Source organism: Myxine glutinosa, chromosome 7, assembly GCF_964187855.1.
Source record: "Myxine glutinosa chromosome 7, kmMyxGlut1.1, whole genome shotgun sequence".
NCBI lineage: Eukaryota > Metazoa > Chordata > Myxini > Myxiniformes > Myxinidae > Myxine > Myxine glutinosa.
Genome location: NC_136267.1, coordinates 105,080,394 through 105,102,110, shown reverse-complemented (window position 1 = coordinate 105,102,110; position 21,717 = coordinate 105,080,394). Strand labels below are relative to the sequence as shown.

Below are 21,717 nucleotides of genomic sequence, written 5' to 3'. Positions count from 1 at the left end.
GCGTGTGCAATCCCTACCGCGCGGCGAATATCGTGAGCAAGTTCCCCGATGGTCTCCTGGGCTTGCGTTTTCGCTGCGCAAGTTGAGCTTTAACAAGCTCACTTTGCTGCTCGATACCGAAACGATTAATTAAAGCCGCACGGAGAGCTGGCAGGGTGAGAGCACCCGGTGGTAAAGCTGTCAGCACCTCCGCCGCCGCACCGCTCAGTGCCCCTACCAGGTGTACTCCACCTTCGTCCGGATTCCAACCGTTGCCTTCACACACGTACTCAAACTGCGTCAGGTACGCCCTCAAATTGCTTTTGCCGTTATACGGCGCGAGTGGGACCTTGTGGGCGCCCGAAGGTTGGACCCCGCGCGTCACTCCTTGCGGGACCAAACCGTTCGGGCTCCCACAGTACGCTATTCCCGGGGGGCTCCCGCGCATCCCCCGTCCCTCCAAACACTACCCCTCCTGGTGTCGATGCCTTGGCCGCCCTTCCACAACCTGCTGCCCACTCCATACCCGCACACCCTTGCTCACCAGCACCCCCCTCACTCCCCATAGCCAGACCTCCTTGCACACCTCCTCTGTCCATACACTCCGGACCAGTCATACATCTCACCATTGGTCCCTCACGAACACCCGGATCCAAATCAACCCCCAAGCCGACTGAAGCTCCCCTCACATCATATGCATTTCCGAATATATCGCCACTCACCTTGGCACCTCGTCTCCGCACCTCCTCTGCCACCTGCAAACTCTTTATTTGGGTAGTGAGCACATCATCACGATTCGAGCACAGACCTTGTACCACTTCCATTACCTCCTCCTTTATTTCCTTTTTAGTTTCCCTTCGTCTCTTCTTAATTTCACTTACCCCTTCTTCCACCTCCTCTAATTTTTCCTTTACCTCCTTCATCTCCCGGTGCGCCCCCTCTATCTCTTCCTCTAACGCCACTTTAACCGTTTCTATGTGCGTCCTTACCTCTCGGTCCTTCGTCTCCATTACTTCCGTCACCTCTTCCAACTTCTTTGTCAACCCCTCATGTACCATCTGACATTCCTTCTGTGTCGCTATTAATTCATTTTTTATGTCTTTTTGTGTCGCTTTTAACCCCCCGATTATTGCAGTGTTCTTTTCCACTTGGTCTACGAGTTCCTTTTGTCCCACTGTCAGCTGTTCTACTCCCCTCGTCAGACCCTCTATTCCCCCTTGTAACCTCGCCGTATTATTCCTCACCTCTTTCTCCATACGCTTTTCACCTCACTTTACCTCCTCGCGTACCCCCGCCCCCTCCTCACTTACACCTCGTCGTATCTCCTCCTTCATCTCCTCCCTCTCTTTTGTAGATGCCACCCTCATCTGTCCCAATTCATCCCTCTGAGCATCCAATTTGGTTTCTACCCCGATTTTCACCTCCTCTATCTGGTTCCCCATCCGTTTGATTTCCTGGGCGGATTGCTCCCCTACTTCCCGCAATTTGTCGTCCATTGTGTTTTCTAACCCCCTTAACCCATTTTTCACCCCCTCTATCTGATTCTCCTGGGCAGCCATTCTATTTTCCACCCCCGTTAACCCATGTTTCACCCCTTCTATCCCATTGTCTAACCCCTCAAATTTCTTGTCTAACCCCTCAAATTTCTTGTCTAACCCCTTAAAATTATTGTCTAACCCCTCAAATTTCTTGTCTAACCCCTTAAAATTATTGTCTAACCCCTCAAATTTCTTGTCTAACCCCTCTCTTAATTGCTCACTATCAGCCCTCGCGTCGTCCCTCATTCGCTCACTATCAGCCCTCGCGTCGTCCCTCATTTTGTCCATAAGGGCCCCGATTTGTAGCAACAAAAGGTTCGAATCCAACGGCGGCGCTGCTACGGTCACGGGCGCGGTCCCCGCAGCCATGTGCGAGGCGCCATTTTGCGCGCCCGTCACCTCGTGCGCGAGAGCGCCATTTTGCGCGCCTGACACCTCAACCACCTCCTCATTGCCCTCCTCCACATACATTTCCCCGAGGTCCTGGGTCGATTCTACCCCGTCTATCTCTCCCACCGACATCCCGTCGCCTTGACCAGCCATGGCGCGATTTAAAAATTCGGGTTTTTCTTTAAAAACAAAACAATTTCCAGCAGCTCGTAATTATGAGCGCGTTAAGCGCGCTTCGGGTCCGACCCCGCTCCCGACACCAATTGTTACGCCAATAGTACAATTGGTGTTCCAAAATTTGGGCTAAATAAATTTAGTCCCAGCTCCGAATCCGAAATTCCTGACACTAATTGTTACGGTCCGCGGATAAGGATGTTGTTTGCCGAGCGGAGGCCCCGCGGCCGAACAGTTTCCCCGATTCACCCGATCCCCCGAACGTTGGCCGGATCGCGCCACAGATATTCAATTTGGAAACCTCTAAAGCGACCGAATGCAAAGAAGAAGAAGAAGATGTACAGAAGAGTAACGGGATTTATTATTTACACACACAAGCAAAAGGAGCAGTCAAAGTTATTTACAGGGAACATGGAAAAAGCAGGTGACACAGTGAAAATTACTAGCTTATCTAAACAGGCTTAACTTATACCCTTGACAGAACAAACAGAGACGGACTCACACGAATGGGGAATGGAGGCAGGAACGATTGGCTGGACCGGGAGGAAGGTTCAGCTCGGACCACAAGCTGGAAGGCTTTGCAGGGCGCACAGCAAACCGGGCCTCGTCAGGCTGGGAGCGAGCAGGGTGACGTCATGCACTTCTCTCAAGGCTTTTTTTTTTTTTTTTGGATACAAGATCGAGGCTCGTGAAAGAGCGAACATTAATCACACAGAAAGACAAACCGACACAAAAAACATATAACATCGGGAGCGGTAGACAAGATGGGGAGAGAGGGGGAAGGACACAAACACAACATTTGAGAGCAGGGACCGAGAGACATGGAGACATCGAGAGATCTGAGAGAGGGCGAGGGCTTTGGGGGGGGGGGGGCATGGGAAGGGGGCGGTGGGAGAGGTATAAAACATATGGACACTGCCAGGACTTCCAGGAAAGAAGTTGGAATTTCAAACAAGGTGGATCTGGGGTGAATTAGCGGGGGTAGAAAAGATCAAGGTTTTGGATGGGGGAGGATATGAGATGGTGGTGAACAGCTGTTTTAAAGACCTGGAGGGAGGAGTGGGATTGAAGGGAGTGAGGGAGTTTGTTCCAGAGGCGGGAGAAAAGAGGAATGAAAGAGTGAAGGTGAGCAGAGAGCCGAGATTTCGGCAGTTTAACCATCAGAGGGTTGCTGGCAGATCTTGTGCGACCTGTAGGAATATTTGGGGGACAGAGCACAGAGAGAGCTGGGGGTGCAAGGCCGGAGAGGAGTCGGTAGAAGACAGAAAGACCACCTACCTGCCTGCGGTGAGTAAGTGAAAGGCCCTCAGAGATAGCTTCATCGCGGGAGATTCCAATAATTCTGAAAGCTTTGGTTTCAACAGCGTGAAGCCGAGCTAGGTGTGAGGCAGGAGCACCGGCCCATAGGGGAGAACAGTATTCCATTGAGCTGCGGATGAAAGCCTTGTATATGGTGAGGAGCTCAGGTGTGCCGAGGAAGGACTTCGCACGACGGAGGATGTCCAGTCGGCGACTGGCTTTGGAGGCCAGCTTGGAAATGTGGTTTTCCCAAGAAAGATCATGGCAGATAGTGAGACCCAAAATCTTGAGCAACAGAACTTCTTGGAGAGGATTGTTGAGAAAGTAGATGGGAGGGTTGTCCAGTCGATCTTTTCGGAGAGACATAGTAAGAGTGTGAGATTTGTCAGGATTGAAAGACATGTTCCACTTGTTTGACCAGTCTGTGATTTTGTCCAGGTCTTCAGAGAGTGAGGAGGCAGCAGACTGCCGATCTGAGGGAAGAGGAATGGAGCGGCAGAGAGTGGAGTCATCAGCAAAGAGATAGAGAGGATTTTCGAGAGAGTCAGAGAGATCATTGATGAAGACCAGAAAAAGCACGGGGCCCAGAACACTGCCTTGGGGAACTCCAGCCTGAACAGGAAGAGGAGATGAGAGAAACCCATTCAGGGCCACACGTTGACGACGACTAGAGAGGAAGTCCGCCAGCCATGCGTGGAGATTTCCATGGATACCAAAGGAGGAGAGTTTGGTGAGCAGAGCGGGGTGCCAGACCGTGTCGAAGGCACGTGATATGTCGAGGGAGACAGCTCTAATTTCCTGTTTTGCATTGAGGACCTCCATCCATTGTTGAGACAGCAGAAGCAGCATGTCCAGAGTAGAGCTTCCCCACGCTTCTCTCGCGCACTTGTGTTAAAGGCTTCCTTCTCGCTTCTCTTCCCTCCTTGCGCACTTCTCTCTGAAGCTCGTCTCTTTTCAGAACTCAGAACTCATCTGCTTGGGGAGCGTCCCGCGGCGGGTTATATAGGCCCCGCCCCTCAACCTTCGCGAACCTCCTCGATCGCTCTTCCACCGCCCTCTCAAACCAAACCCCTCGTGCTTGGTTGGTTGTTCGGGGCTGGCTCACTCCTCCCCTCTATGACGAGGTGGAGACACGCCCTTCTTCTCCGAGCCTACCTCGTGGCGAATGGAGTCGCGGAGGGAACAGTTGGCAATTGCGGTTTTTGGGAATGGGAATGAAAGGGGATCTATCTATTTCACTTGGTGCAATGGAGTGTCATTTTAATGGAAGACAAAGCTTTAACCTCATACACAGAATAAGGAAATAAACTACTGAACAAGGGTATTATAGTGTCCTTCAATGTATGCTTTATGGAATTAACTACCGGAACGCCCTTTGACCTTTATACAACAGACTGGAGCAAGGAGGGCTCAGAATAAAGCAATAATTCATAACAATTTACAATACAATACAATACAATCAAAAAAATACAATTCTCATATCCGCAACAATATATATATATATATATGTATGTATATATATATATATATATATATATATATATATATATATATATATATATATATATATATATATATATATATATATATATATATATATATATATATATATATATATATATATATATATATATATATATATATATATATATATATATATATGTATATATATATGTATATATGTATGTATGTATGTATATATATATATATACATACATACATACATACATACATATATATATATATATATATACATACATACATACATACATACATACATACATACATATATACACACACACAGTATACCCACCATTAATCAGCAAATGGAACTTTTCTGAAACGTCTGTGATGGTAACCATGGCTTGCTCTTGGAGTTGTCCCGAGCTATGGATGTTAGATTCAGTATTATGTGAGCAATATTTTTATTTATTTATTTATTTTTAATAGATATTGATTTTGTATGTATTAAATTGAGGTAGATTTACATCATATAATTTGCGTCACGTGTTTGCTGTCCTGCTTTTAGCTTCACAATTATAGTATACGTTTGTCTTGTCTGTGTTGTTTTTGTTTGAATCTTACTATGTAGAAACTAAAAGATAAATATATGAATCATGCAGGAATTGCAGAATTGCAGTCATTGTTGCTGACCGCCCCTGGAGGGTTGTTCGTGAGATGCAAAATTAATGTGATAAATGGGATTGTCCAAAAGCAGTGGAATTTTGCTTATTTAATTTATAAGCTCAAGAGGAAGATGCACGGAGCTACAGGGGTTACACCACCTGAAGGTACTTTCAACGACACCTAAGACAACATTGACATTTAAAATGACCAGCTGGATAAATAGTGTCCTTTCCAAGGCAGTAAAGGGAATCCACCAGTAGTGGCGAAGACAAAGCCATGTACGTATACAGCTAGAGCACTTCTGACAGCAGAGCAGTCTGTTTGGGGAGTTTGAGGGGAAAGTTCGATACCTGTGTGGCCGAGAGCAGTTTATGGTTAAACATGTCAACAGGTAAACCATTTTCATCGGAGCACTGGGCCCTGCAGTATGACACACAGGTGATACCTGGCCCTCACTGGCAGCATCTCCGCTCTTTCAAGGTTCAGCAGAGACGGTCTGTGGATGCTCAATGAACTAAGGAAAAAGAACACTGTTTTGTTACCATAAAAAATGAAGTCCTTCCACACTTTGGAATTTCAGGTTCAGTCTGTCATTGGTATCTACAGTCACGTGAAAAAGTAAGGACACCCCATGTAAAGTTTTGACTTTTTCAACATATTTCAACATACAGCTATTTGATCTTCATTTCAACAATATTGATAGATAAAGGTGATATAATATAACAAATATCATGAAACATTTACATTTTGTAGTCCATTGTATAATTTAAATAAACATAAATGCAAATTTCACATGTGGAAAAAGTAAGTACACCCTTGGCTCTAATAGGTGGTATTGCCCCCTTTGGCAGAAACAACCTCAAGTAGGCGTTTCTTATAAGTTATAACTGACTACCAGTCTCTGACATCGACTGGGAGAAATTTTTGCCCACTCCTCCATGCAGAATTCTTTCAGCTGTGCTATGTTTGAGGGGTTTCTTGTATGCACAAAAAAAAAAAAAAAACACCTATAGAGGCCATTTTTCCCCGCAAAGCGGGGGTTGGCCTTTTTCGGGAACCGTGGTTGTTGTTGTTTTTCGGTCCCCTTTTTGAAGCAATGTTTTACGGCCAGATGCCCTTCCTGACGCCAACCCTTTTTGCCGCCTTTAACGACAAACAGGGAATTACCAGTGAACTGGTACTCAATTAGCCGACCTCGGAAGGATGACAGGCTGAGTCAACCCCCCTGGTGTTAATTCAGCGATTAGACCGGGATTCGAACCCAGGATCCTAGGATCCTAAGCCGGCACCCTAGCCGCTAGCCCAACACCAGGGTCCTTTCATGCACATTCTTGCATGCACAGCTCGTTTCAAATCCCCCCACAACATCTCGATGGGATTTAGATCTGGGCTTTGACTTAGCCATTCTAGAACCCTCCATTTCTTTCTTTTCAGCCATTCCTTGGTGTATGTACTGGTATGTTTAGGGTCATTGTCATGTTGCAAGGTCCACCTTCGGTTGAGCTTCAACTTTCTGACAGATGGCCTCACATTATCCTCAAGCACCCTCTGGTACAATGAAGAATTCATAGTGGATTCTATGATGGTGAGCTGCCCAGGCCCTGATGCAGCAAAGCTGCCCCAAACCATAATATTTCCACCACCATGCTTTACAGTTGGTATCAGGTTCTTGTGGTCAAATGCTGTCTTTGGTTTTTGCCAAATACGTCTTCTGGTACTGTGGCCAAATAGCTCTACCTTTGACTCATCTGTCCAGAGCACATTGTTCCAGAAGTGCTGGTCTTTGCCAAGGTGTTCATTGGCAAACTTTAGTCTTGCCCTGATGTTCTTTCTGGACAGCAAAGGTTTCCTCTTGGCACACCTCCCATGTAGATCAAATTTGTGCAACCTCTTTCTAATGGTAGACTCGTGCACTTTGGCATCAACAGTGGCTTGAGCTACCTGTAGGTCCCGTGATGACATTCTGGGGTTCTTAGAGACTTCTTTCAGCATTTTGCGGTCTGCTCTCGGGCTGAACTTGCAGGGGCGGCCTGGCCTGAACAAGTTGGTAGTTGTTTGGAATCTTCTCCACTTGTAGATGATCTTCCGGACAGTCGAATGATTGATTTCAAATTGTTTGGAGATATTTTTAAGTCCCGTCCCAGACTCGTAGGCATCTATAACCTTCCTTCTGAAGGCCTCAGAGAGCTCTTTTGATCTAGGCATGGTGATGCCGCACACTGAAACAACAAAGAGCAAACCAAACTAAATGTCTGAGGTTTAAATAAGACAGGTTCCTCTCCAACATCCTCTCTAACGATGTTCTAATCATTTGCACCTGAGCTGGTGCACCTGATTCTAATTTTAGGTATTTGAAGTAGTGATAAATGTAGGGGTGTACTTACTTTTTCCACATGCGAAACTTGCATTTATGTTAATTTAAATTATACAATGGACTACAAAATGTAAATGTTTCATGATATTTGTTATATTATATCACCTTTATCTATCAGTATTGTTGAAATGAAGATCAAATAGCTGTATGTTGAAATGTGTTGAAAAGGTCAAAACTTTACATGGGGTGTACTTACTTTTTCACGTGACTGTAAGTGGGGGAAAAGAGTCAATTTGTGAATGAATCTCTTAACATTAGGTTTCATATGCATTTGTCCTTTTGTGTCTTCTGTGTTTGTTTAATTCCTCTTTGCAGAAATGTAATGGCAATGGTGAATTCACAGGCTAATTATTTGGTGGAGTGAGAAAAGTTACCTACTTTTATGTTCACTATTTATTGGAATGAAGTACTTTGTTAAACTTTGTTAACTCATGTAATCAAGTCATTCCTGATGGTAGTAACACAGAATTGTAAATAAGTGTGCAATTATTAATAAATTAGTTTGTTGTTGTAAATGTTCTGGCTCTGTCCCTCTTCTGCATATGCCCACGGTAAACAGTTCAGCTTGCATTAAGTGCATTTCTGTTTACTATTATAAGAGCTGATCTCTTGGCTATCCTTGTGATTGGATCACAGTGAAATGGTCTTTTGGACCATTGTCTACTGCACATAATTCCTTTGGGATATTCAATTGCAACTCTGGGACCATGCTGAGACAGTGTGACATAGGGTTGTATGACAAACGCATATTGCACATAATCGGGACCTCCCACAAAGGCAAGACATGGCTGCCTCCACAGATACAATGCCTTCAGAAAGTATTCACACTCGCCGTTTTTCACATTTTGTTGTGTTACAGCTTGAATTTAACATGGATTAAATTTAAATTTTTTTATCACAGATCCACAAATAAAACCCCGTAATGTCAAAGTCGAATGTTTTTCATAGAAATTTTTACAAAATAATCGAAAAGGAGAAGCTGAAATGTCTTGAGCCAATAAACATTCAACCCCTTTGCTATGTACACTCCATGTTGAGATCAGGTGCATCCAATTTTCCTTTCATTATCCTTGAGATGTCTCTTCAACCTGATTGGAGTCCACCTGTGGTGAAGTCAATTGATTAGATATGATTGAGAAATAAACACACCTTTCTATATAAGGTCCCACAGTTGACAGTACATGTCAGACCAGAAACTCTACCATGAAGCTCAATGAACTGTCTGTAGAATTCCGAAATAGAATTGTGAGGAGGCATAGCTCTAGGGAAGGGTATAAAACAACTTCTAGTGTGTTGAGCATTCCCAAGAGCACAGTCAGGTCCATCGTTAGGAAATGGGAAGAATATGGAAATACCCAGACTCTTCCTAGAGCTGGCTGTCCAACCAAACTGGGCTACTGGGCAAGAAAGACCTTGGTCAGGGAGGTGGCCAAGAACCCAAGGACCACTCTGACAGAGTACAAAGTTTATTGGTGGAGATGAGAGAACCTGCCGGAAGGACAACAGTCTCTGCAGCACTTCACTAATCTTGGCTTTATGGGAGAGTGGCCAGACAGAAGCCACTCCTGAGAATAATTATCATGGCAGCACACCTGGATTTTGCAAAAAAGGCATTTGAAAGACTCAAAGCACGAAGCAAAATATTCTGTCGTCTGATGAGATGAAAATTGAACTCTTGGGCCTGCATGCAATGTACTACGTCTGATAGAAACCGAGCACAACTCATCACCCATCTTATACCATCCCTGCCATGAAGCATGGTGGTGGCAGCATCATGCTATGGGGATGCTTTTCCATGGCTGGGAGACTTCTAAGGATAGAGAGAACAATGAATGGAGCCAAATACAGGCAAATACTTGAGGATAACTTGCTTCAGAGTGCAAACAACCTTAAACTTTGGTGAAGATTTACATTCCCACAGGACAATGTCCCCAAGAATAAAGCCAAAGCAACACTGCAATGAGTTCAGAACAAGAATGTGAAAGTCCTTGAGTGGCCCGGCCAAAGCCCAGACTTGAATCCCATTGAGAATCTGTGGAAACACTTGAAGATTGCTCCAATCCAACTTGACAAAGCTGGAGCAAATCTGCAAGGAAGAATGGTAGGAACTCTCCAAATCCATATCCTTAATTACGGATTCTTTCAATAGGGCATTGGAGCTCAAGAACGAAGCTCGATTAGTTGCTTTGGATATCTCAAAAGCCTTTGATTAAGTTTGGCACAGGGGTCTGCTCCACAAGCTTCAGTCATATGGTGTATCTGGAGTGATGCATTCAATTATCTCATCTTTCCTTAGAAATCGCAAGATGAAGGTGGTACTTGAGGGTCAATCTACTCCTACTTGCTCCATCAATTCTGGTGTCCGACAGGGCTCTGTCCTTGGTCCCACTCTGTTCCTTGTTGATATCAATGATCTTCATGATAATGTTCTGTCTCAGCTCGCCATGTACGCTGATGACTCTTCACTTTACTGTACATCTGCTGATTCACTCAACGCCACTCTTATTGAGGTTGGAGTTTCACTGGACAATGATGTGGAGAATGTGTTGAAGTGGGGGCATGACTGGCTGGTAACGTTCAATGCAAAGAAAACTAGAACGGGCACTCGGTAGAGCGCATACCTTCGCCGCAGCTACTGTTCTGTACTTGGTAAAAATACGATTTTGACCTTTTCGTGACCTTGACCTTGACCTTTGACCCGATTGCTCCCAAAATCTAATCAAATGTGTCCCGTATAATAACCAATCATCCCACCAAATTTCATGCAATTCGGTTGAATACTTTTTGAGTTATGCGAATAACATACACACACACACAGACATACAAATAAATACACAGCGATCAAAACATAACCTTCCGCTTTTGCGAAGGTAAATATATTGTTGACCATATCTCATTCTAGAAACAGGTCTTTTCCTCCTTTGCATATGGGGTTGTCAACCTCAACAGAATCATCTGAGCTTCGGTTTCTTGGTCTGGACATGTTTTCTAACCTCCGATGGGATAAGTCCATTTCTGGTATTGATAAGATTGCTTCCAAGCGAGTTGGTTGTCTATCGAGCGCAGAGGTATTTACCTCCTGAGGCTGTTTTGTACCTGTATAAGGCAACTATACATCCCCTCATGGAGTACTGTTACTACATTTGGGCTGGAGCACCAGCCTGCCACTTGCATTTACTTGATAGGCTCCAGAAACTCATAGTCAACCTGGTTGGTGCGGAGATGGTTTCAACTCTTCAACCGCTCTCTCCCCGTAGGTCAGTTACCACTCTTGGTTTGTTCTACAGATATTTTCATGGCAAATGTTCAAACAAAAATGTTCAAAAATGTGCAAACTTTCTAACTTGGTTCCTCCCGTACGAGTGTTGTTTGGACACAAGACTAGGTTTGCCACAACACCCATACACTATCACACTATAGCTGATCCAAAGTGGAGAACGAAAGGGTATGCCGATAATTTTATCCCTCGTGCTGTCTCGCTCTGGAATTCACTACCCGTAACCTGCTTCTCATTATCCTACGATCTACTCAGCTTTAAGAGGAATGTCAATTCCTGCTTCCTACATCTTTGAGGTTGAATCACATTTTACCAGAATTCTGCTACTTCCTGTATCTTGGATGTTTTCTTGTTATGTTTTCTTTCTTTATTTATTTTTATTTTGTTTTGCTTTCTCCTCATATTTTTCTAACTTTTCCTTAGCACCTTACCTAGAGTGGCTTAATGCCTTGTTTGGGGCGATTTCCATAAAAAAATCCAGCTGTGCAAAGCTGATAGACGTATCCCAGAAGATTCAAAGCTGCAATCCCTGCCAAAGGCGCTTCTACGAAGTATCGATTCAGGGGGTTGAATACTTGTGTAAATTAGATATTTCTGTATGTCATTTTAATTCTTTTTTAATTCCTAAAACAAAATCCACTTTGACATTTTGGGGTATTATGGGTAGATCAGTGACCAAAAAAATCTCAATTTAATCTATTTTAAATTCAGGCTGTAACACAACAAAATGTGAAAAAGTCAAGGGGTGGTAATACTTTCTGAATGCACTGTATATTTTTCTGACTTTGATGCACAATAAGATGGCATCGCTTATTCCATTATGTGCCTTGAAACAGTGAAGCTGCACCGTTTGTCAAATGTGATGTATTAGAGTTTTATAGGGGTTTCGGCAACTTCCCCTGCTCCCCCCCACCTCCCACCCCCTCCTACATTTGTATTTGATACTGTGTGTATGTATTAGATATACAGCCCCTGAGATAATACCTGTGGCACACATTTTGATGCAATTTGAACCTTGGTGAGAACCCGCAATCAGTTTCCATAATGTGTAATAGTTTTTGCAGCAATTAATCGGTCCTTCATTATTTATGAACTATGTTGATTAATTTGAATTGATCATATTCGTGGAACTTTACCGATTTCACAAGAAAAACTTTAAATGATTTTCTTTTTTTCCTGTTTTTCCAGGGCTCCCGTGTCTGGCTACGAGACAATGAACAGCTAATACCATGTACCATCACATCATGTGATCGAGTGAATTTGGTGCTGACATCTGACTATGGCCAAGTGAGTACTTTGTTTTATTCAAATTCATGGATTGGTGCTTTATGAATGAAAAAAGTGAAAGAAGAAGAAGCTAAAACACATTTTCACAAACTGGCACGTGTACCAAAATGTCTGTAATGCTGCCGCCTGAGCAATGTCAAACTGACGAATTGGGCTGATAAGTATATCTGGCAGGATCTCGCCGGTGGATTAGCGCTCCTTACACCAGAAGCGGCAAGTTGTTATTGTTGTTGTTTTATGTGTGTGTGTGTGTGTGTGTGTGTGTGTGTGTGTGTGTGTGTGTGTGTGTGTGTGTGTGTGTGTGTGTGTTGATTTGGCCTGCCGGAGGAAGTCAGTTGGGTAGAGTATGAAGCCTTACCTGTGCTGTGACCAAGTCTGCTCTCGTTTGTTTGTTGCAAAGCTGGCAGCTGGGGGGTACAATTAGTACAATGTTTTTGGAGGGGTGGGAGGGGGGGATTGGATGTGCCCTGTTGGAAACTACAGTGCCTAAAGGTAGTATGTGGTGTTAGTAGCAGCTGGTGTTATCCAGGTGTGATGATGCTAGGATTGGTCTTGTCCCCGCCACAATATATCTTCTCTCCTTCTGATAGAGTGAAGTTAGTGGTTTAAATAATGGATGCAATCAGGACATTCATTGAGTTATGCCCACCGCCATGGGAAGCAAGACGCTGATGTTTTGGGCGTTATCCCTTCAGAGCAAAATAGCTTGGTAGTAGCTCTGCATAAGTCCCATATGTGCACAGAGACAATCCATCAACTTTAGTGATATTTACACATTCTGTGAGTGACATTTTGAACCAGGCTTTTGCAGCATATGATTGGCTGTCCCACCTCCTTGGAAGCTTCTTTTGAAGCTAAATTATTGGCTGGGGGAGTGGTGTGGCACACACATTAATTTATTTACTTTATCAGATTAACTGTTAAGTGGAACACCAAAATGGACTGTGAACACTTATCCGATAATTGTGAGCAAAGCCGCATGCAGATGGATTGAACCTTCTCCCCTCCTGGAGATTGACGAACAAATCCACAAACATTATCATTTATTTTCACTTTTGGGACTTTTTCTTTGCAATGTCATAAGCAGAAAAAGTGGGAGGAGCAGAAAAAGTGGGAGGAGCATGTCACTTCCATAATGTTACTACTACTACTACTACTACTACTACTACTACTACTACTAGTACTGCTACTACTATTACCACCACTACTACCACCACTACTAGTACTACTACTACTGCCAGCACCGCTACTAGTACTACTATTTTAACATCCCAATTACTCCCATCTTATTGTGGCGTTGGCAAAGGAACTTTTTCAAGCCAATTATTTAACGAACTGAGTGGCAATTCTTTAACATGGTATTCAACAGAAGGTGAATTTGGTATGAATTTGCTATTTGACAGAGTGCCGGCGATAGCTGGCCACCTCTACGCAAAAACACCATATCTTTAATGTCTAGCAATGAGTTTGCAACCAGTTAGGTCCCATTTCTGAATGTCTTTCCCATGGACAGTGCACATACTGACGCATTACCCCACACGTGAAACAGATGGTAACAGTATATATCCGAGTCGAGATTTGAACACAGATTAAACAGCTCAAACACGAGTGCACACACCTCTACGTTTTCCTGCCACCCATCCTCAATGTCGTTTATAGGAGGATGAACTTTTATCACATGGTCTTGAGGTTATAAAACAAGTGGGAGTTAACAACATTTTGTGAAGGGTGTTTGTGATCGAGGCTTGACCACTGATGGGGCATTATGGCGACGAGCCAGTGTATGGGTAAAACAGTGGCAACATCACACAAGATCCTTTTTGTATACAAAATGAAGGCTCACAGAAGAGCTTGAAAAGTGAACAGAACCTGATGAATAGGACATAATGAACAGGACATAATGAACAGGACATAATGAACAGGACATAATGAACAGGACATAATGAACAGGACATAATGAACAGGACATAATGAACAGGACATAATGAACAGGACATAATGAACAGGACATAATGAACAGGACATCATGAACAGGACATCATGAACAGGACATCATGAACAGGACATCATGAACAGGACATCATGAACAGGACATCATGAACAGGACATCATGAACAGGACATCATGAACAGGACATCATGAACAGGACATCATGAACAGGACATCATGAACAGGACATCATGAACAGGACATCATGAACAGGACATCATGGACAGGACATCATGGACAGGACATCATGAAGAGACAGCACATCATGAAGAGGACAGCACATCACGAAGGGGACAGGACATCACGAAGGGGACAGGACATCACGAAGGGGACAGGACATCACGAAGGGGACAGGACATCACGAAGGGGACAGGACATCACGAAGGGGACAGGACATCACGAAGGGGACAGGACATCACGAAGGGGACAGGACATCACGAAGGGGACAGGACATCACGAAGGGGACAGGACATCACGAAAGGGACAGGACATCACGAAGGGGACAGGACATCACGAAGGGGACAGGACATCACGAAGGGGACAGGACATCACGAAGGGGACAGGACATCACGAAGGGGACAGGACATCACGAAGGGGACAGGACATCACGAAGGGGACAGGACATCACGAAGGGGACAGGACATCACGAAGGGGACAGGACATCACGAAGGGGACAGGACATCACGAAGGGGACAGGACATCACGAAGGGGACAGGACATCACGAAGGGGACAGGACATCACGAAGAGGACAGGACATCACGAAGAGGACATGACATCACGAAGAGGACATGACATCACGAAGAGGACATGACATCACGAAGAGGACATGACATCACGAAGAGGACATGACATCACGAAGAGGACATGACATCACGAAGAGGACATTACATCACGAAGAGGACATCACGAAGAGGACAGGACATCACGAAGAGGACAGGACATCACGAAGAGGACAGGACATCACGAAGAGGACAGGACATCACGAAGAGGACATGACATCACGAAGAGGACATCGTGAACAGAACTGAACATCATGAATAGAACATAAAGAAACAGTAAAAATGTGGGACACTCCAACATCAGGGTACAGGGACACCAATGGACATTTTAAGGGAGAATGGGTAATGAGAACAAGGGAAGGGGAAGGAGTACACAGGGAGTGAACAAGCTGGATAATGGCTCAAACATAGTAAGGAAGGGGCTGAATAAAGAAGGGAAAATCAGGGAGAAACTGAAATGGAACGGAAAAAAAAACTGAGTGGTGGAGGAAGAGTGAGAAAACGCTAACATGAAAAGGATGGGATGGGATTCATGAGGTTAGAAAATATGAGTATGATTGAGAGATGACCTGAGGTAATGAACCACCATATTGAAGTCCTTGAGGGAACAATGAAATTGAACAGATTGAGAAAGTTGGGTCCCAGAAAGAAGAGCAAATGAGTGGAGGTGAACAGTGATTGTGGACTTTGGGAGCTTCACCAGAAGTGGGTTACTATCGGACCGCGTGCACCCCAGAGAAAACTGGAATTGGACGGAGCAAGGAAAGGAAAGGGGAGAGGTGGATTGTGAAAGAAGGCCAGAGAAGACAGAGGTCACTGATCTGTTTTGGTCTCCCCTGCAGCAACATGTGTAAGGTGTGTGTTGGGGTGCCAACCCAAAGGGAAGAGGAGTACTCCATCTAGCTGCAGATGGAAGCCTTTTAGGTTGATAAAAGTTTAAAATTTGTCAAGGAAAGACTTTGAACAACCTAATATTCCTAGTTTAGAGGCCAACCTTGGCATTTGGTTTGCCCTAGAAAGGTCATGGCTGATTATGAAGGCCAGTAGGATGAGGAACTGAAGATGGTTCCTCATCCTCGTCCTCAACATTTGACTGCAACCTTTTTGAATTCCATTTACATCAGGAGAAAACATAAATTACAATAAGCAGAGAAAATCTTATCATTGTTGGAGGATGAGCAGTTGTTTTGCTGCCGCTTCATTTGCTGAAATGCCGTTTTTATTTTGTGCACCACTTAGAAAAAGAATCCATGTACTTTCCTGACAGCTGAAATTCCTCATTCATCGCCTGCTTTTTATCCATGCATTCTCTTTTTCCTTGGGAGAATATGTCGTTGGTGTGTTTGTCGAGACAGGAATCCGGAAATGCCAAGAGCTCTGTGATAAAGGTCACTGAATGGCTGAGTTGGCTATATAATGGCTGCCTTTTCTACTTGATTTGTTTTTATGTGCATAATTCTCCATCTTCAAACCCTCTCCCTTTATTTAGCACCTTGAAAAGCATGACTGTTTCCTGCATTATTCTTCATAAGGAAAAGTTTTTACTTCAAAGTTTTAACTGAAAGATGATATGTTTATTTTGAGAACAATTTACTAATGCCACATAAAACTACTGCAGTCGTGGTTAAAAATATATGTATATATTTTACACATTGGGAATGGGAAGCTATAAAATGTATATGAATGAGAAAACAGACGTTGTGATCATCAGTTAACTCAACTTTGGTGACCGTTGCACTGCTCAGACTGTCACCACCACTCTGCACCAAATTTTTGTTGGAGCAGGCCTAATATTGCACTATATTTCTTTCAAAGAAATTGCAAATTAAACAACGGATCATTATCAGTTGACTTCAGGTGGAATTCACAGATATGAAGTGGTTTGATTTGGTTTAAGTTAGGGCTATGGGCTCACCCTCAGATATTTTCAACGTTTTTCTCTTCCAACCAAATTCTACCATACACAGAAGTGTAGCCGGGTATGTATGCTATCATTCTGGTGGATAGAACACTCATTATAGTATTGCATCAAAGTTGGGAGCACAGTGTTTCCTTTAGTCTCACTTATAGTCCGTGGGCTGATCCCTTAAAAAAACAAAATTCGTCTGCACCTCTTAGATATTAGGTTTCTGTGTTTTATTTTGTACATATGTGTATAAGAAAACATTTTAACTTGGGAAACCCTCTGAGAAAGTGTCCATTCTGCCTCACGTTTACGTTGTCCTCAAAATTACGTTTCAACGTGTCACCCCCTCTTGAACCGAAACTAACAACTTTCAATTAGAACATTGTATTTCGCATGTGTATACATCTTTACAATCACTTGAAGTGGGTTTCTAACTTATTCTAACATGCTGATTACAGATACAGAGACCACAGACTGTTCAACCTTGTTAGGTTGGGCCAAACTGATAAATCCAAGATGGGCGTCATCGATTATGCCAAGAGTGTCTTAATTCTCATATATTCTAATCTATATAGGATACAGACATGTATGAAGTCTCGTTTTGTATGTTTTCAGACATGACGATACCAATTCCGACGTTATTTCTGTGGAACAACATAATATGCTATGTTAGTGTTAATTTTGTATATAAGAGACTGGAGATGATCAGATACATGGAACGTTATTCCAGATTTCTCGCACTCACGTGTGTCTCTACCATTGTGAGACCAGGTCTGGGAAAAACGCATCTCAGCACAAGTGTCTCGAAGTAAACAAAGCTCACTGAATGCGAGCTAAACTTGAAAAATACATTAATCCCATTATTATTGTTGGATGTATCTTCCTTCTAAATCAGCTAAATAAATCCGAAATTGCTTCAGTGTCTTGTTTTTCCCGGATAAAGAGCCTAGGGCTATCGATTGCATTCAAAACACTGTCTTAGCACGAAAGTGCAACGGAAGACGCCGCGGAAACGTGAAACAAAATAGTCCCTAAATAATTTCTTTCGCTTCATAATAAATTTATGTAATCATGACCTGAAAGTTGCCTCTTTTTACAACATGATAAAATAATATAAATGCTTATCTAAATTAAAGTTAAAATTATTACCAACAGTTGCCGTTTTTAGACCATCTAGCTTGGCACGAGCGGAGATGCGATTACTACGCCATTGTAAACAAACCGGTCTACTTTGAATGGATGACTTGCAAATAAGCTCCTAAGTCTAATTTGTGGTTAAATATGAGTTTTCGGAGTTGTTCGTGCGAGAAAATGCATATGGCATCATTTCTCGTGCGAGTATGGGTATATCTCAGCATGCGTCAACAAAATCTAGGCCAAGCCTTTAGGCGAGGCCTAGATTTTGTTGACTTATGCTGAGATAATCCCATCTCGCACTCGAAATGATGCCATATGCATATATTGTGTTCTTCAAATTACAGTTGTCGTGGCATGTTATAAATGGTTGCAATGTATTTATATGTAATCTGTTATTGTGTCCGTGTTCTGTCACTCCACATCACTATCCTCGTCGTCTTCATCGCCCCCAACATTGATAACACTTGTTCTATTCCAACAGTGGTCGTCGCACATGCACAGGTGTGTGCATGACACACCACGGTGTCGGCAACCACAACGTCGGGTGGTGCATGGCATGTTAGATTTGCAGCTGCACTTCAGAAGGGTTAGCAGAGAGTCAGGTGCACGAGGCTGTGTCATCCACACGATCGAGATGTCTTCTCCAGACACCTGCCATCCGTGGCCGTCTGGGGATGGTGGATCCATGTCTGCCTCCAGACATCGTCGCCAGATGGCAGCCTGATAGTTAACGCGGCGGATGTGCAAGACAGCTGAATCGTGACAGGGAGGCAGTTTTGTGATATCATTAGTTGTACGGTTCCACTTCAGGTTGCGGACTTGATTTGTATTGGTGCAACGGAGTTGAAACCCACTCGGTGTTTTTCTCCGGAGACTATCCAAGATACCATGTTGAAAAGGATGCTTGGAATAGAGGATTCTGCCTGTTGTGCAGCAATCAGGTGTTGGTGGCCACCTCATGTTTTCAACTTTTTCGAGTTCCTTCCGGATATGTAGACTGAGATAATATGCATTGTACATAGGCGTTTGCTCGTCGTCTGCTGGTGAGAAATTGAAATCATCTTCGACATCTTTATCCTTCAAAGCACGTTCCATGTCTTGACAGGTTTGAATCACCGTTCCTATTTCCATTTGACATGAAAACAACACCTCTGATTCATTCTTTCTGGGTGGGCGATAGAAGCGCAAATTGTCTCCGAAGTGGTTTGAAAGTTTGTCTTTTAGATGTCGCAAACTGGGATTCGTACACGATCCATGACGAACCAAAGCTGCAACGAACGGGTTGCGTACTGTCGCCATGGTCCATATTGCTTGCTCATCAACTACCGACTTTTGGATCATAGTGATGATGTCATGCAAAGCATCTTTACTGTGGTTGGAGTCTTTAGGTAAAGAAGCCTTTGCTGAAATGACCCGTAGAGCATAAGAATTTGTGTAATCATGGTAGCATACGTCATGTGTAATCATGGTAGCATACGTCATGCTTCAGTAAATCACCTGCGATGGCATCTGTGCCACCACGTGCCCCTCCTGCAAGATGATTGACAATACGACTGTCGTTACGTACGGCTGCTGCTTCTTTGAGTTTCTCCACTGCAGAGAGCAATGTGAATGGTGTGGCCTTGTGTTTTTTTCGTCGGTCTTTTTATCTTGTTTGTATAGCTCTTGGCATATGATACACTTTCCCAGATCAGTGGGTTGAACTTTAGAGCGTATAAATCTTTTTTGTGGGGAACAACCGGCAATTTCATCAAATGCATCCTCAAGTGGTGAACGAGCTACACGCTTCTTTTCCATCAAGCGTACACTTTTCGAGGGTGTACACTTTGTAGCAGTTGATATGTTTCACGATGCTACTGGCTTCGACTGGCAGTGGAACTGTTCCGTCAATGTATTGTTTGAGGGTTTCGTAGACATGGTCTTTCCGACGTTTCGCGGCATCGCACAATTTACCCCACGAAGCTGTTGTGAACGTGACTTCCTTGCCTGGAGTTTCACTGTACCCAGGACAGATGCACTGGTTCCATTTTACCGGTGGCATCGTGGCTCCTCAACGTCGACGAATCACTGTTTCAGATCTGGAAGTATATGATAAATATTATATAATTACTGTAAACATATATTAGTACTTGAAATCTTAACACTAGCTGTAGAATATGGTGAATAATATATATCCACCATGCTAAAAAAACAATATCTATATTGTGTTCATTGGTTGTTTCTGATTCATATCTGCTTCAAATAATTCTTAGCAAACTAAAACATGAATACATGCGTTTGGTGTCATATTGAGGTTACTTGCTTTCTAAATGAAAGAAAAAGTAATTTTATTCGAATTTGCTGCAGCCCTGTTCGACATACACTTGACATTTACCAACAATTATGTGTAGTTTACCAAAGAAATAATGTGGGCATTGTATCCTCATGTCTGGAAACATACAAAACGATAGTTCATACACGTATGTACCTTATCTAGATTAGAACATGTGAGAATGAAAATGTTTCATCATAATCGGTTGTGGCCATCTTGGATTTCACAGATGGGCCCAACCTAAAAAGGTTTAACAGTCTGTGGTCATTGTATCTGTACTCAGCACGTCAGAGTAACTGAGAAACACACTTCAAATGATCGAAAAGATGTATATACATAGGAAAAACAATGTTCCAATTTGTAATTGTTGGCTTCGGATCGTTCGGATTTCAGGGGGGTGCGGGGGGTCACACCGTTGAAATGTAATTTTGAAGCAGAATGGACACTTTCTCAGAGGGTTTCCCTAGCCAAAATTGTTTCATATACAAATACGTGCAAAATAAAACACAGAAACCTAATATCTAAGAGGTGCAGACGAAAACTGCATTTTAAGGGTCTTATGGGAAACGGCCCACCGACTATTATGAAAGTTTTGCAGTGAGGGGAAAAATATGCAAACACAGGTTTGGAAGGGGGTGTGTGGGGGGGTGGGGGGGGTGTGTCTGTGTGTGTGTTGTTTTTCAGGGGTCGGTTCGGGTCTACTATGAGGGGGTTAGCCTCAATTCATTCCCGAACTTACCGGACCTGAGGCTGCCGCTCACGAATAACTTTGTACTTCGGCAGGTTGCAAACCAGCAACTACAAATGCCAATTGGTCCGTCACGCGATAGCGGGGTCCTTACCATCTGACACCGTTTACCTGTACCATGTGACGGTTCCAATCGGGGAACGTACCCTCTGGCGTTGTACCACTTTTGTTCCTGGATGGAAATTTGAACGGCCGAGCAGCCTTTTGGTAACCACTGGGCTGATGCTATGGGCCGATTAACCTGGGACAAATAACCTCCCGTTCGCTATGTGCGAGCAATGGTGCCGGAAATGGTGCCAATGAAAGAAAGGACATTCACGGACAGCTGGAAATTTATTTACGAATATGTACAGTGGAACTTAGAAATAATAAAGAAATAGGGACAAGAGGCTGAAACTTAG

At 43.6% G+C, this 21,717-nt stretch overlaps 1 protein-coding gene across 1 annotated transcript in view; it reads left to right on the top strand.

Moving 5' to 3' along the window:
* The window catches only part of LOC137431601 (unconventional myosin-X), a 330,046-nt gene that overhangs the window by 66,949 nt on the left and 241,380 nt on the right, over positions 1–21,717 (top strand). The window contains exon 2 of the mRNA XM_068123112.2: positions 12,347–12,445. Within this exon, the coding sequence (XP_067979213.2) occupies positions 12,347–12,445 (99 nt within the window). The remainder of the gene's footprint in view (positions 1–12,346; positions 12,446–21,717) is intronic.